Source organism: Labeo rohita, chromosome 8 (assembly GCF_022985175.1).
Source record: "Labeo rohita strain BAU-BD-2019 chromosome 8, IGBB_LRoh.1.0, whole genome shotgun sequence".
Classification (NCBI taxonomy): domain Eukaryota; kingdom Metazoa; phylum Chordata; class Actinopteri; order Cypriniformes; family Cyprinidae; genus Labeo; species Labeo rohita.
Window position 1 is genome coordinate 22,924,704 of NC_066876.1, and position 14,948 is coordinate 22,939,651.

Consider the following 14,948-nt stretch of genomic DNA (forward strand, 5'->3'; position numbering starts at 1 on the left):
TTTTTTGTATGTATAAACTGTTTATGTAATAAAATGTTTTCGTGGTTTGTGTTGTCCCTTATCAATGCAAAATTATCACAAATTAAAAAGGATTCATGCCAATATTGTCCAAAACCACACTTTGCCAGGGGTGTTTCCAAACTTTTGGAGGGCAGTGTACATAGGTGCCATTTTGTAGGTGTATTTATATGATCCCAATATATATATATATTTATATATTTATATATATATATATATATATATATATATATATATATATATATATATATATATATGATCCCAGGCTCTCTGTGTGTGCGTGTATATATATATATATATATATGTATGTGTGTGTGTGTGTGTGTGTGTGTGTGTGTTTCTTATGCTCATCAAGGTTTTATTTATTTGATCAAAAATACAGAAAAACTAATATAATAAAATATTACTGCAATTAAATGATCTAATTGAATATACTATAAAAATAATTTAAATAAAAATATAATATTAATATAACATATTATATTGTTTATATATTATATTTATAAATCATTTTAATCAATATATATTGTTTATATATTATATTTATAAATCATTTTAATCAGCCATTACTTCAGTCTTCAGTGTCAAAAGATCCTTGAGAAATCATTCTAATACGCTGATTTATTACCAATATTGGAAACAGTTAATACTTTTTTGGAATCTGTGATTCTTTTTTCAGGATTCTTTGATGAAAAAAAAGAAAGAACAGCATTTATTCAAAATAGAAATCTTTTAAGTCTTTAATATTACGTTTTATCAATTTAACACATCCTTGCTGAATAAATGTATTCATTTCATTCAAAGAAAGAAAGAAAGAAAAATTACTGACCCCAAACTTTGAACAGTAGTGGTCACTGTTACATAAGATTTCTATTTTAAATAAATTATGTTCTTTTTAACGTTTAATTAAAAAAAAAAAAACCTTAAAAAAGAATCACATGTTCCCAAAAAAAAAAAAAAAAAAAAAAAAAAATAAGCAGCAGAACTGTTTCAACACTGATAATAAATTAGAATGATTTCTGAAGAATCATGTGACACTGAAGACTGGAGTGATGATACTGAAAATTCAGCTTTGCATCACAGGAATAAATTATATTTTAAAGTATATTAAAGTAAAAAAAAAAAAAAAAAACTTTTAAAAATAATAGCAATAATATTTCACAATAGTACTGTTTTTTTTTCTGTATTTTTAATAAAATAAACATACCCTTGATGAGCAGACGTCTTTAAAAACATTAAAAATCTATTCAGAACTTTTGAACGGCAGTGTATACACACACACGCGCACAGGAACTGTCCAAAACACATATCTACAACACCATTCATAACCATCATGTCACAAAAATAATGCAATCACCCCCCCAAAAAAAGTCAGTGCAGGACACTTGCTTAAATTTTAAACATTTTACTTGGAAAGGCACAAACTATGATTTCCTGGTAAATAAATTTTGATGTGAGAAATAAAACAAGTACATATTTTTCTTCTTTTCCTTAAACGGTCCTTGAACAGATATCAGCCCTGTGTGGGAGCGCTCCCACATCAGTTTATATAGTCTGTCATTTGTCTCGTCATTTCATTTCAAGCCCACTGTGTTGTCTTCTCTTTTTTTTTTTTTCTCCAAAAGTGCAATAACAACAATGACAAGAGAATAATATCCATTTGTCTCTCCATCCTCCACAGTACCTGAGGCCAGTAACTGTGCTACAGAGTCCACAATGACAAAAAAAAGGAAGAATTTATATTTAAAAAAAAAAGACAAAAGGACAAAAAGAAAACATTTTCAGGACACTACAACTGCTTTACAACCCCAAGGATTCCTCTCAATCAAAAAGAAAAAAAAAAAAAAAATCAAAAAATTAAATTACAGGGAAAAAAAAAAAAGACTCCAGAGTCTGGTTGAGATGAAATGTGTCCTGTTATTTTGTAATTTGGTGGGTGTCATTCCCAGTGCAGAGACTCCTGCCCTCACGTTTTTAATCACAAATAAGATCTATTTCTAAGAAAACTGAAATCATCCGTTCACAGATGTAACGTCCCCTGATCAATGAACAATAAACGCTCTGCATGGAAACTAGAATACACCAACTGTTTCAAACAGCATCACTGTGGTCTTATATCATCAATTAATCTCATATCTTTTTTGAGTGTTTATGCATGATTTCTTTTTTTCTTTTTTTTTTTTACACTTCTTATGTATCTTCATTATTCTCTTTTTTTTTTGAAGGAACCAGAGTCTGTTGGACAGTCAACATCATTCCTTTGCACTCCATTAAGTGGTGAAGCATCTATGAAAGAAAGTGTGATGGGGACAGAGAGAGAGATAGAGAGAAAGAAAGACAGAGAGAGAGAGAGATCTGTGTATTTGCTTGCATTTCAAACTTAACAGTGACCAGAATGTTTCAAGTTCTTTTCAAAGAGCGCGCTTCACTTGTGTCTCTGAAGAGCTTTCCTCTTTCTTCTCTTAAAAAAACAACAGCACCTGAAAAAACACAGAGAAAGAAAACTACATTGAGGAACATTAAAGCAGTAAAGGGACATATATATAGCAGCTTGCAACTTGACGAAATTAGTAATTCATAAATAATTCATTTTCAATTGAATTGATGAACGATGCAAAGTTGGCATATTCAGCATTGTAACATTTATGCAAATGAGCAGTGACAACCAATGGGAATAAAGATGGCAAAAATTATTTTACAGTGATTAATTTGTCTGTTATGACTTACTACCACCCACATACAAGGATAACATAAAACACTAAATAATGAATGAAAAAGTGTCATTAATATAAGACATTATCCTCTGTGTATACAATAGTCACGATATCAGAATTTTGACTTCGATACGATACTTGACTAAAATATCACGACACCACTACTGAACCGATACTACGAAAAATAACATAGAACAACAGGAAAAGTAATTAAATAATAGATGATCCAAATAGAAATCATAGTTATTTATCTATTGAAACAAAGCATTTCATTTCCCCTTTAAAAAAAAATAATAAGTCAGCTTAAAGTATAAAGCCAAATATAGTACATTTATTTCACAACAACAATTTATATCATGACATAGTCATTTTTTGTTATTTTATCTTTGTTATTAATAATAAGAACCTAGATGCAAGTAACAAACTAAAGGACAACTACAATAAAACAAAGACACAAATGAGACCTATGAAATCTGTTTTTAAAATTAAAATTCCATTTTCATTTTAATGGTTACATTAAAAAAAAAAAAAAAGATTTAAACAAAAAAAACATGTCAAATTAATTGAAATCATGAAACTTGCAGAATTTAAAGGAGAAGTTCACTTCCAGAACACAATTTACAAATACTTTACTCACCCCCTTGTCATCCAAGATGTTCATGTCTTTTTGTCTTCAGTCATAAAGAAATTATGGTTTTTGAGGAAAACATTTCAGGATTTTTCTCCATATAATGGACTTCATTGGTGCCCCGATTTTGAACTTCCAAAATGTAGTTTAAATGCAGCTTTAAAAAGCTCTAAACAATCCCAGCCGAGGAAGAAGGGTCTTATCTAGTGAAACGATCTGTCATTTTTTTTTTAAAAATAAAAATTTGTATACTTTTATAAGCACAAAAGGTCGTGTACCACAGGCTCTGAGATGCGTGTTCTATTGAATCACGTCGAAAGGTCACGCAGAACTACAGACCCAGTGTTTACAAAGCAAGCGTGCAAAGACTAAGAAAGTGCAAGTAAGTCAAACACTGTTTACAAACAAAAAGCTACAACGATGTCTGACAATTCTGAAGTTGTAGGAGAAAATAAGATGGAGTTTTTCGCCATTCTCTACCTTTTTGAGTCGGAGTACACAGACGATGAACTTAGACGTGATTTGTAGTAGTGATGGGAAGTTCGGATCATTTTACCGACTTGGACCTTTGAGTCTCGTTCAACAAAATGAACAAATCTTTCTTCCAGTCATTTCGTTCATTTTAGCAAAATATAATTAAAATGTTACGTGTTACTTCCCTAACACATCTACTGCTTACACAAACGTTGATTACACTACAAACAAGACAATACTGTAATTCTATAAGAAACAAAAGATTAATTCATTGTTTACCTGGGTCTTTAGTCTATGATTAGCTCACCTCACTTCTTATCTGACTTTTTCGGGTTTGAGTCATTCATTCATCACGTGACAGCACCATAAGATGAACGAATGACTCGAAAAACCCGATGACTCGAAACAGGTGAACTAATTCCAGTACAGAACCTAACAGGATGTTGTGCATGCACCACTGAACGAATCACTCCCCGAGACGACTCGTTCTTCCCAAGTCACATTGAAGATCCATTCAAAATGAACAAATTATATAACAACACGCATCCAAGAGCCTGTGCTACACAAGCTTTTGTGCTTAAAAAGTACACAAATTTTTATTTTTTGAAAAAAATGACCCATCGTTTCGCTAGATAAGACCCTTCTTCCTCGGCTGGGATCGTTCAGAGCCCGCTGAAACCACATTTAAACTACATTGTGGAAGTTCAAAATCAGGGGCAGAATTGAAGTCCATTAAATGAAGAAAAATCCTGAAATGTTCTCTTCAAAAACATGTCTTTACGACTGAAGACAGAAAGACATGAACATCTTGGATGACAAGGGGGTGAGTAAATTATTTGTGAATTGTTGTTCTGGAAGTGGACTTTTTTTCCTTTAACAGCAATTTATTAAAGGTTTAACAAAAATTAAGTTTGTAAGGCCCTGTGAAATACGTTTTTTTTTTTTTTTCCTCAAATTCAGTTTTGTTTGTGAATCTGTTTTCCATTACATTTCTGGATTCTATTTTAATTGTTTCATTACATTTGAATAATCAAAAGCATGTCTAATGAATTTATAAAGGATAATTAGATTTGATGAATTAATTTAATATAGGCTATTTATTTCTTTTTTTCAGAAATACTGTGTTGTGTATTTACAATTTTCTGGTAAATAAATTCTGGTAAATAATTTTTCTGGTAAATATTCCTTAAACATTGTTTTAATAATATTTTTATTAGCAGTAGTACTACTACTACTTTCTTTACATTAAGTAATATATTAATATATTTCTGACTGTCAAGTTAAACCGAACTTCTATTTTGACGGGTTGCTGCGAAAACCTTTAGGGTCTTCATTATATGATGGTTTTCCACAAAAGAAACGGTAAACTGCTCATTAAGTGAGTGTCAGAGCAGTTCTAGAGATTATGGGCATGTGTTCATGTACTCGTATATTGAGGCGGCAGAGGCTGAAAACACCGCTAGCGCCATGCGTATGTAAACAAAACAGAAATACGGCTTTTATTTAAATGCATTCTTAAAGTACCGGTAGTAGTAAAATGCGGAATCGTACTGTTTTTAAAAGCAGAGTATCGTGATACTTTTTAAGTACCGGTATATCGTGCAACACTAGTATACAAATGCTTTTACATGCAAAATTTAATTTTTTTTGCAAAATAAAAAGTGATTTGTTATTTTCAAGACACCATTGGGAGATTTTCAGTGATGTAAAACTTACTTTGTGTCGTCTGCCACCTCTACCTCAGCGGGCGCAGTGATGGGAGCGTTGGAGTGTCCTGCGGTTGGGTCGTCTGTGTTCAGCTCTCCATTCGTGGAGCTCATGACCTGAAGATCACACAGACAGAAACAATAAAAACATGTCACGCAATCACAAGAATTATTTTCTTCCAGTGTGCCATTAGAAAGACACATTTCACACTATAGAGAAACATACACATCCTATAATAGGTAATTAAAAACTGTGGATTGTAAATATTAAAGATTTGTGAACAAAAGAGCACACTTTTTCAGAGTGTGTTAAATAATCTAATAAACACATGGACTGACTTGCTATTTAACCAAAATAACACTGTATACGGATGAATCACAACATGACTTCCTAAAAAACTTTGCAACCACAACAATCACACTTAACGATTATACACATATATGGAAAAGGAGAGGAAGAACAGAATACAATGAATATTTGATCATCCAAATTAGTCATTATGACTTATATTTTTAGGTAGTAAACATGTGACTACACTGCAAGATTCCTGTTTCAAAAAGAGATTGTTTGGGCCTTTCTCATATTCAACTGCTGTTTATAGTTTCACAAAAGATTTCAGTTAATCAAATGCAGTTCTTTTGAATTTTCTAATCAAAGAATCCTGGAGAAAAATCAGCTTCCACAAAAATATCTAGCAGTAAAATGTTTCTTGAGCACCAAAACTCAGCATATTAGAATCATTTCTGGAAAAAAATTTGGAGAACTGGAGTAATGGCTGATTCAGATGTGCATAAATTAATAAAACTACATTTGACTTTAGTTCCAGAACTGAAATAAAATCAAATCTAAAAAAATGTATTTTAATTTGAATAAACTTGGCATTAAAACAAAAACAGACTAAACACAAAAAAAAAAAAAAAAAAAAAAAATAGACCACGGACCATGGTATATCATTCCAAAACCCAACACTAGGTGGCACATGTGTCTCATCAAGTGCCTTTCAAAACACCCCACATAAGATTTTCTCTTTTGAAACCTATTAGCATCCATTAGATCCTATCACACCGTGAGCTGCTCTCCAACTAAAATGCTTGATGGCTGCTATTTAAAACACATGGTATCTCCAAGGAATGGCACCGCCGCCATCTGTAGTGCATTCAGAGCCTAAAGGAGCCAAGCTGAGCATCACAGATGAATGAGTGTGCGAAAGACAGACAGAAGCAGCCACGCTCACTCAAAAAGCAACACCACGAGCAAGCAGTACCTGCACTGAGCCCCCCAGCCTCTCGGCCGTGAGATGCGACCCCAGAGTCTCCTTATTGGTCACTGGAGTGGGCTGACACTCACTTCCTTTGGGCTCGGGCGACTGATCGACAGTGGAAGAGCATTTTGGGTGGGGAAGCATGGAGGGTGGGACAGGGTGAGACGGATGGAGATTTTGAGGTTTTGATGGGAAAGGGCCGGTGGGTAAGTAAAAACAAACAAACGAAAAATAAAGCATTAAAAGAAGACATCTCACATGCAGAAGCTTGCTTAGTTACCAAGATTGTAAACGAATGACACAAACTAATGGAAAAACAGAGCGAGAAAAAATAAACAAATGAACAACGTAGCAAACATGCAGAATTAAGACTGCTATTGGAAATCAATGCGAGTTTTCACAAATAATGACATGAACACTAACATTACATCTCAAGCACAGGCAGAGGGCCACATACACATACAAAAATCTTCCACCAGATCCAAGCTTATTTCATGCTCATGTAACATAAAATGAATGCAGAGATACTCATCGTCAGGGGTTAAACTGGGATTTTAGAGTTAAGGCTACCTTAGGTTTGTTAGTGGTTGTACATCAAAACACATTTGATAGATTATGTTTAAAGATGTCACAGAAATGGAGAGATGAGCCATAATGAAATCATTATTTCCAGGGTGGCATTATGTGCCGCACGGAAGAACACTGTCTGTTTGTTAGTGGATGTATATTGGGAACAAAAGCACATTTTGGCTACATTTATTTTGTAATTTCACTGGAACACGGATAAACAACATAAATGGTGTGTGCGCCAGAGTTGCATAATGACAGCAAGTACACAAAGTCCAGACAAAGGCTAATTTAAAATGTACACTCCTGCTCCAAAGTTTTTGGAGTAGTAAAAGAAAAATGAAAAGGGTCATGAACTGCCTTTTTTTTTTTTATTTTGTTCTGTGTAGGTCCAGCTATAATGTTATCAAGATTTTTACATCATAATTTAGATAGACATAATTTAACAGGCTATCTTCTGTCTAGTTTTTTGCGCCTTCTAATCAGAACACTCTGTTTGAATAGGCATGGTGGATTGTAGACTCATAAGTAAACGTCCAGTGCTACGATTGGCTAACAGTTGTGTATGTTTGACAGCCTACATCCTTCGCAGCTGCTGTGATTTAGGCTAAAAACCCATAAAAACTCAGTACATAATAAACTAATCTGTAATAACAGACAAAGCAATAGTGACCACGTAATAAAAACAGTTACTCACACTTGTGTGCTGCGACATCACTGTCGGATTCAATATAGTCGGCACAGCATCGTTTTTTAGTTTCAATCTTTCTGAAATTCCTGTGCCGAACTGGCGCCTTGTTTATCAACAAATCCGTGGTAAAGTAAAGTGAACAAAGGACCAAGTTCTTACTGGCCACATACACACAAGTTTCAGGAGTGACAACCACATTTAAATGCTGGAGTGAGTCCTGTAAATTATTGTTCCGTGTGTACAGAACAGCAGGCAATCCCACGTTTGTAATCACACCAACATTTTGTTGTTTTGCAAGACTGAATAAGAATTTAGCAGTTTGGTATCTGCCATTTTTTGGCTAAAGACTCTTTTTGTCCGTCGATTTTTAACTAAACCAACACTGATAGACGTGCTGTGTTTTGTTTATGCTCGGGGGGGGCTGCTAGAGAACGCTGTCTTGCAGTGTTGCCATGTCCTCATATTTACAAGCGCTTTTAGGCATGTTGTTTGGTCTTAGCTCATAAAGCTAGGCACTTTATGGAGTTATCCATAAAGTGATCTGTTCCGGATATGATATAAATGATTTTTTTTTGGTATTATAGAACATAAGCATTTGTGTTTTTTGTGCTAGCCCTTATTTGTTGTTGTTTTTTATGAAGATCTGGCAACACTGACACTTTACCACAGGGTTCGTGGATGCAACTAGCCTCATGTCAAAATGTGCTAAGGTTAAGACTTCTTTAACTGTTATTTTATTGCATCTCACATACAGACGAAAACACATTTCTGATGTGCGTTTAAATACGTCATTAACAACTAGTTGTTCAGTTCAGATGAGTACACACTGCGTAGAATTTCTGTAAATGCTGTAGTCACTACCTGTATTTTTTTGGCGGTTGTCAAATGCAGTTGTCTCTCCCGTATTTTAGTGAATTATGTGTGTACAGAATGCAATTAAGGAGTAAAAGGTGAACTGACAACTGAATTTAGCTGCAACGTGTACGTGGCCACTGATGCGTTCTGGAATTTCATTAAAAATAAAGTTCATCCACTCTTTCCTAATGTTGGGACTAAAAGGAAGGCAATGTTTTTCCACAACTTGGCACTGCATAGCCTCTTGTTGTCTTCAGACTTAAACTAGAAACACTGTGTGTATTGACCTCTTTCTGCAGTTCATTGAACTATTAAAGGAGAAGTCCACTTCCACAACAAAAATTTACAGATAATGTAGTCACCCCATTGTCATCCAAAATGTTGATGTCTTTCTTTCTTCAGTCCTAAAGAAATTATGTTTTTTGAAGAAAACATTTCAGGATTTCTCTCCATGTAGTGGACTTCAATGGTGCCCCGAGTTTGAGCTTCCAAAGTGCAGTTTAAATGTGGCTTCAAACGATCCCAGCCAAGGAAGAAGGGTCTTATCTAGCGAAACGATCAGTAATTTTCATAAAAATAATACAATTTATATACTTTTTAACATCTGACCTTTTTTCCGGCTCATGACAGTTAAGGTATGTCAAAAAACTCCTATCTCATGTTCTCCCTCAACTTCAAAATCATCCTATATGGCTGTTTTACCTTTGTTAAGGGTGTCTGATCTTCTTTGCATGTTCACTTTGCAAAGACTGGGTCGGTACTTCTGCAGTGATGTAGGATGATTTTGAAATTATTTTTGAAGTTGAGGGAGAAAATACGATTGGAGTTTTTCAACATACCCTAACTGTCTTGAGCCAGAATACACAGAGTTCAGACAGAGTAAGACAAGATGAGCATTTGAGAATAAAAAGTATTTAAATTATACTTTTTAATGAAAATAACCAATAGTTTCGCTACATAAGACCCTTCTTCCTTGGTTGGGATCATTTACAACCACATTTGGGATTGTTTGAAGCCACATTTAAACTGCATTTTGGAAGTTCAAAATTGGGGCACTATTGCAGTCCATTATGTGGAGAAAAATCCTGAAATGTTTTCCTCAAAAAAAAAAAAATTTATTTACGACTGAAGAAAGAAAGACATGAACATCTTCGATGACAAAGGGGCGAGTACATTATTTGTAAATTTTTGTTCTGGAAGTGGACTTCTTTAAGCCAACACACTGATCTGTCACGACACATTAAAGAGCCACAAAACAGTATTTATTGTCTGAATTTCTGAAACGACAGCATTTTAAAGCTGAGACGTTGTTTTATACCAGAAGTAACCTGCTCTGTCTTATCTGCCGATGTGTTGTCAGTTTCCTCTTTGTGCCGCGATGTATTTTTCACTGCATTAGAACATGACGTGTAGTGCGAGAAAGGCATTGTTTTGTCAGACACAGCAACAGTAACAAAGAAGAGCGGGTTTTTGCGAAGGGTCAACTGTTTTCAGTGCTGATGACAATAAAATTTTCTTGAGCACCACATCAAAATAATAGAACGATTTATTAAGGATCATTTGACTGAAGACTGAAGTAAAAGCTGCTGAAAATTCAGCTATGACATTACAGTATTTCACAATGACTTTTGTTTTACTGTATTTTTGATCAAATAAATGCAGCCTTGGCCAGCATATTTCTTTCGAAATATTTAAAAATCGTACACACAAACTTTTTAAAGATACAGTATCTAGATTAAAAAAAAATGTATAGAGGAATTTTTGTCCTGTCCATGTTGTCATAATTATCAAGATAACAGAACAACAGGAACATGATGTTCATGGACTTTCACCATATGGCCCTCATCTCCATTCAGAACATTTTTGAGACACAGAAAGTGAAGACAATGCTGATACCGCCACTGAACCGAAAGCATTTTGATTCAGCAGCAGGGAACTTTGTCTCCAAGCAACTGGCCACTAAAACAGATTTGTTTACACCCAGCAATGCACAACTAACCAGCCTTCCATCCCACTAATTAATCACACGAATGATGATGAGAAACTGCATTGCACAACTGTAACATCACGCAAAACTTGAACAACTCCTCTAACAACTTTTGCTCTGACATCAAAGTGTATGGCTAAAAGCATCAAGGCTTTTTCTAATTGGTTACATACTTAAAGAGGAAAAAGTGGGCGGAACCCTCATCTAGAGTGGATATACTATAACTGGTTTGAGTGTGTGAGACACGTCCTACACCGCACTGAAACGAATGAGATGTACACTACGACCACCTATGGTGATTAAAATGTATAGTGTACACTCGAAGATAAATTGCGCACCCAACTCACCTGGTTTTTGGTCTGTGGTTGTGCTTTGTCTCTGCTGCTTGGCTGGGGTGTGTCTGTGGGGATGGGGCCTATAGGTGTTGGCTGTAAAAACAAAAAAAAACAAAAAAAAACAATGATCTTACCGTTGAGATAAAAATAAAGCCAGTGCAGCATGACAAAGGCATTTGACAGTTGAAGTAGCAAGAAAAGCATTGAGGAAGTGTCTGAGGAGGAAACAAACACTCACGAGAGGCTTGCCGACCCAGTCATACTCGTAATCAAAGACGTAGCCATTTCTGTCGAAGAGGTCTGTAAAGAGCTTCCTCAGGTAGTCATAATCTGGTTTCTCGAAGAAGTCCAGTCTTCTCACGTATCTCAGATAGGTGGCCATTTCCTCTGCAGTGTGTAAACACAGGAATGGAATTAGTTCAGAGAAACGCTTTACGCGCTTGGTTGACATAATCGAATCTATAGCACTAACCTGGGAAACTTTCACATAGTACTTCGATCGGCGTGGCTCGCTTGGTGTCGCCGATTTTCTGGTAACGTTCTTTCAGTGTGTCCGCCTGTATGGGAAACACAAATGATTTCCTACAAACTGCTTATGAAAGACATAAACCTGTCTGAAATGTAATAAAACATATGCAACACACAAATCCAGGGCAAGATTTTGCCTCTGGCTAGTTTTTATTGAATACACAATGACTCGCACAACAAAAGAAGATTGTTTTACTAGTTTTTTCATTTACTTTTTCATTCTCACCCTACTGTTATGTGCCTTCCGTGTAATCCCTTTAAGTGATGAATTAACAATGGTGTGAGAAAGAGCACTTCAGCAGGCGAGCGCTGAGGTGATTCTAACACCTGTGTGCGTTCAGAAGCAACCGCAACTGCTACGGCCATGTGACTCCTCTTTGACACATGGCTGAGCAACTGAAGCACAACACGAACAACTGATATCTGCATTTGTTGCCATGTCGTCACACTTCTCAGTTACACTACTGTTCAAAAATTTGGGGTCAGCAAGATTAAAAAAAAAAAAGAAAAAAAAAAAAAGAATAATAATAACAATAGTTTTAATCAGCAAGGATGCATTAAATTGATAAAAAGTGACAGTAAAGACATTTGGAATGTTAAAAAATAAATACTCTTTTTTATTTAAGAGTATCATGTTTCCACAAAGTCTGCAAATCCATTTTCTACACTGATAATAATAAGAAATGTTTCTTAAGCAGCAAATTTGCAAATTATGACATCTGAAGGATTATATGACACTAAAGACTGGAGTGTTACAATAATAAAAAAAATTACTGTAATAATTTCATATTTATATTGCTTTTACTGTAGGGCTGGGTTCTGACACAAATTTCATGATTCAATCTGATTCTGATTCACAAGTTTGCGATTTGATTCGATTTCACAATCAAGCGCTGTATAAATAAATAAATAAACATATTCTATTTAATATTAATTATTTTGAATATATAGCAGGTACATGTCAATAATACTAAAATTACAATAATACTAAAAATAATAATAAAATTACAATTACATAATTATTTCTACTCCAATTAGTATTTTTATATAAACATTTAAATGATGGCCATCATAAAATCTTGAAAAAACAAATTTAAAACAAATTAAACATCAAAGAACAGTAAAAAGCTCACCACCACCCGGTGGCTTTAAGAAAACAGCGAACTGTGGGCAATATGCATTTAAAGTGGTAAAAATAGAAGAAGTACGTCAAAGTTACTTATATGTGCCAAACTTCCTGCTACCTGGTGGTGCTATGACTAAACTGGATATTGGCATGTAGATGTCTTCAGGCCAGCACTTTTATAAAACATACGAAGTTTGGCGCAGATAGTAGATAGTATGTTTGAAATAGTGCAAAGTAAGACGTAACCTGTTGCCAAGAGTTGGCACTATGATTATAGCTGAACATTGGCCTTTAGATGTGTTCAGGCCACAATTCTTATCGAATGTGTGAAGTTTGAAAGAAGTTTGGCTGAGCTACAACACTTATTCCCATAGTGAAACTCAAGATCTTCGCAATTTAACATAGAATAGACTGACCAAATATAATATTGATGGCATTAAATCTCTGAGGAGTTTGTTACAGTGTAAAACATGGCACTTCCTGTTGCCAGCAGGTGGCGCTATGACTATAACTGAATATGGTCATGGGCATGTGTTCAGGACAGGACCCTTATCAAACTTGTGAATTTTGATGCAGATCAGACATTGTATGCCTGAATAACTTCCTTTTTCATGGTGAAACATCAAAGTTTGTCAGGCTGCCACGGACACGCCCTTCAACGAAAACTCAAGATCTTCACAATATATAACGTCACAAAGGGCTTTAGATAAGAGTACATTTGGTGTTGATCTGTTTAAAAACTCCAGGAGGAGTTTGTTTTAAATAAAATGCCCGAAAATTCAAAATAACATACTTCCTGTTGGGTTTCGGACTTCATAGGTTTTTTTGGAAGGTATTGGTGTGTTATTTCGTACATGTATGTGAAACACAGCTCAAGGGGCACTTTGTTGAAATTTATAGGTGGTGCTATCGAGCCATTTTCCCAAACCCACTTCTGAAACCCATATCAGATGTAAATGTTCACCACTTTTGGCATGTGTGCAAAGCTTCATGAGTTTGAGCATGTTTAGATCATCAAAAATGCGATTCACTTTGGAAAAGAAGAAAAAAAAAAAAAAACAATATTTTTAACCCAACCCTATTTTACTGTATTTTTGATCAAATAAATGCATCCTTGGGAAACATAAATGACTTACCAACCCTAAAATTTTCAGCAGTATTATGTGCATTGCAAACCCCCCCACCAAAAAAAAAACAAAACATGAAACCTGCAGATCATTTTAATAATACTACACAAATATCAAAAAAACACTCCTACATGAGGTGAAGAAATGAAAACAAAAAAATCATTTTAAGAATGGGAGGTAGAAAAGTTCAAACCTTCAAGCCCTGCCAGGGCAAACTGCCTCTCAGAAAGTACATAAACATATGGCCCAGTGCTTCTAGATCGTCCCTTCTGCTTTGTTCTGAGGGGGGAAAAAACAACAACTGTTACATATCATATTGACGGACGCAACAGGTACATTTTCGCTGTAAAATGAGACGGATTTATTTAAAACTACATGATTAAATGGGTTACATAAATATGAGTCACTCAGGAAAATGAAAGTATGTAATTTAAGGTGGGTTGCTGATTTGATTATTTTTCCCCTTTCACCCAAGAAATCTTTCTTGTTTAAAAAAATAAATTCAGAAAACTAACATTTTGGAAACACAAGGCTGGTTTTCATAGGAAAATGAATGGAGATGCGTGTTCGCAGTACACACCTTTTCCCAAATGTGTGTTGATACTCATATACCGGGCTGTGCCAGTCAGGCTCTTATGCTCTCGGTACGGGATGTGTTTTTTGGTCTCGGGGTCTATGTATTCTTTGGCAAGCCCGAAGTCAATGATATGAATGGTGTGCTGCCTCTTAGACCCCGGCCGCCCCACCAAAAAATTCTCTGGCTTGACGTCTCGATATATCAAGCTCCGTGTATGAACGTACTCCATCCGTGTTATCTGAGAAAACAAGGAAGATGCTGTTAAGGACACTGCGGACCAAAAATGTCCCACAAAAACATGCCAGAGCTGAACGATTCCTAGAAATCATTTAGAAAACAGCCAAAAGAAATCT

The 14,948-nt window shown here is 35.0% G+C and overlaps 1 protein-coding gene across 2 annotated transcripts in view; it reads right to left on the reverse strand.

Annotated features, from left to right (window-relative positions):
- Nucleotides 1-1,407: 1,407 nt before the first annotated feature.
- csnk1g2b (casein kinase 1, gamma 2b) overlaps nucleotides 1,408-14,948 on the reverse strand; it is a 41,196-nt gene continuing 27,655 nt past the window's right edge. Inside the window, exons 6-13 of one of the 2 annotated variants that reach the window (XM_051117668.1) lie at nucleotides 14,599-14,833; nucleotides 14,212-14,297; nucleotides 11,710-11,794; nucleotides 11,476-11,624; nucleotides 11,250-11,330; nucleotides 6,806-6,907; nucleotides 5,551-5,657; nucleotides 1,408-2,498 (exon numbers count right to left, since the gene is read on the reverse strand). In XM_051117668.1, coding sequence (XP_050973625.1) covers nucleotides 2,444-2,498; nucleotides 5,551-5,657; nucleotides 6,806-6,907; nucleotides 11,250-11,330; nucleotides 11,476-11,624; nucleotides 11,710-11,794; nucleotides 14,212-14,297; nucleotides 14,599-14,833 — 900 coding nt within the window. In that variant the 3' untranslated portion in view covers nucleotides 1,408-2,443. The remainder of the gene's footprint in view (nucleotides 2,499-5,550; nucleotides 5,658-6,805; nucleotides 6,908-11,249; nucleotides 11,331-11,475; nucleotides 11,625-11,709; nucleotides 11,795-14,211; nucleotides 14,298-14,598; nucleotides 14,834-14,948) is intronic. The other variant, XM_051117669.1, reaches the window with a different exon arrangement.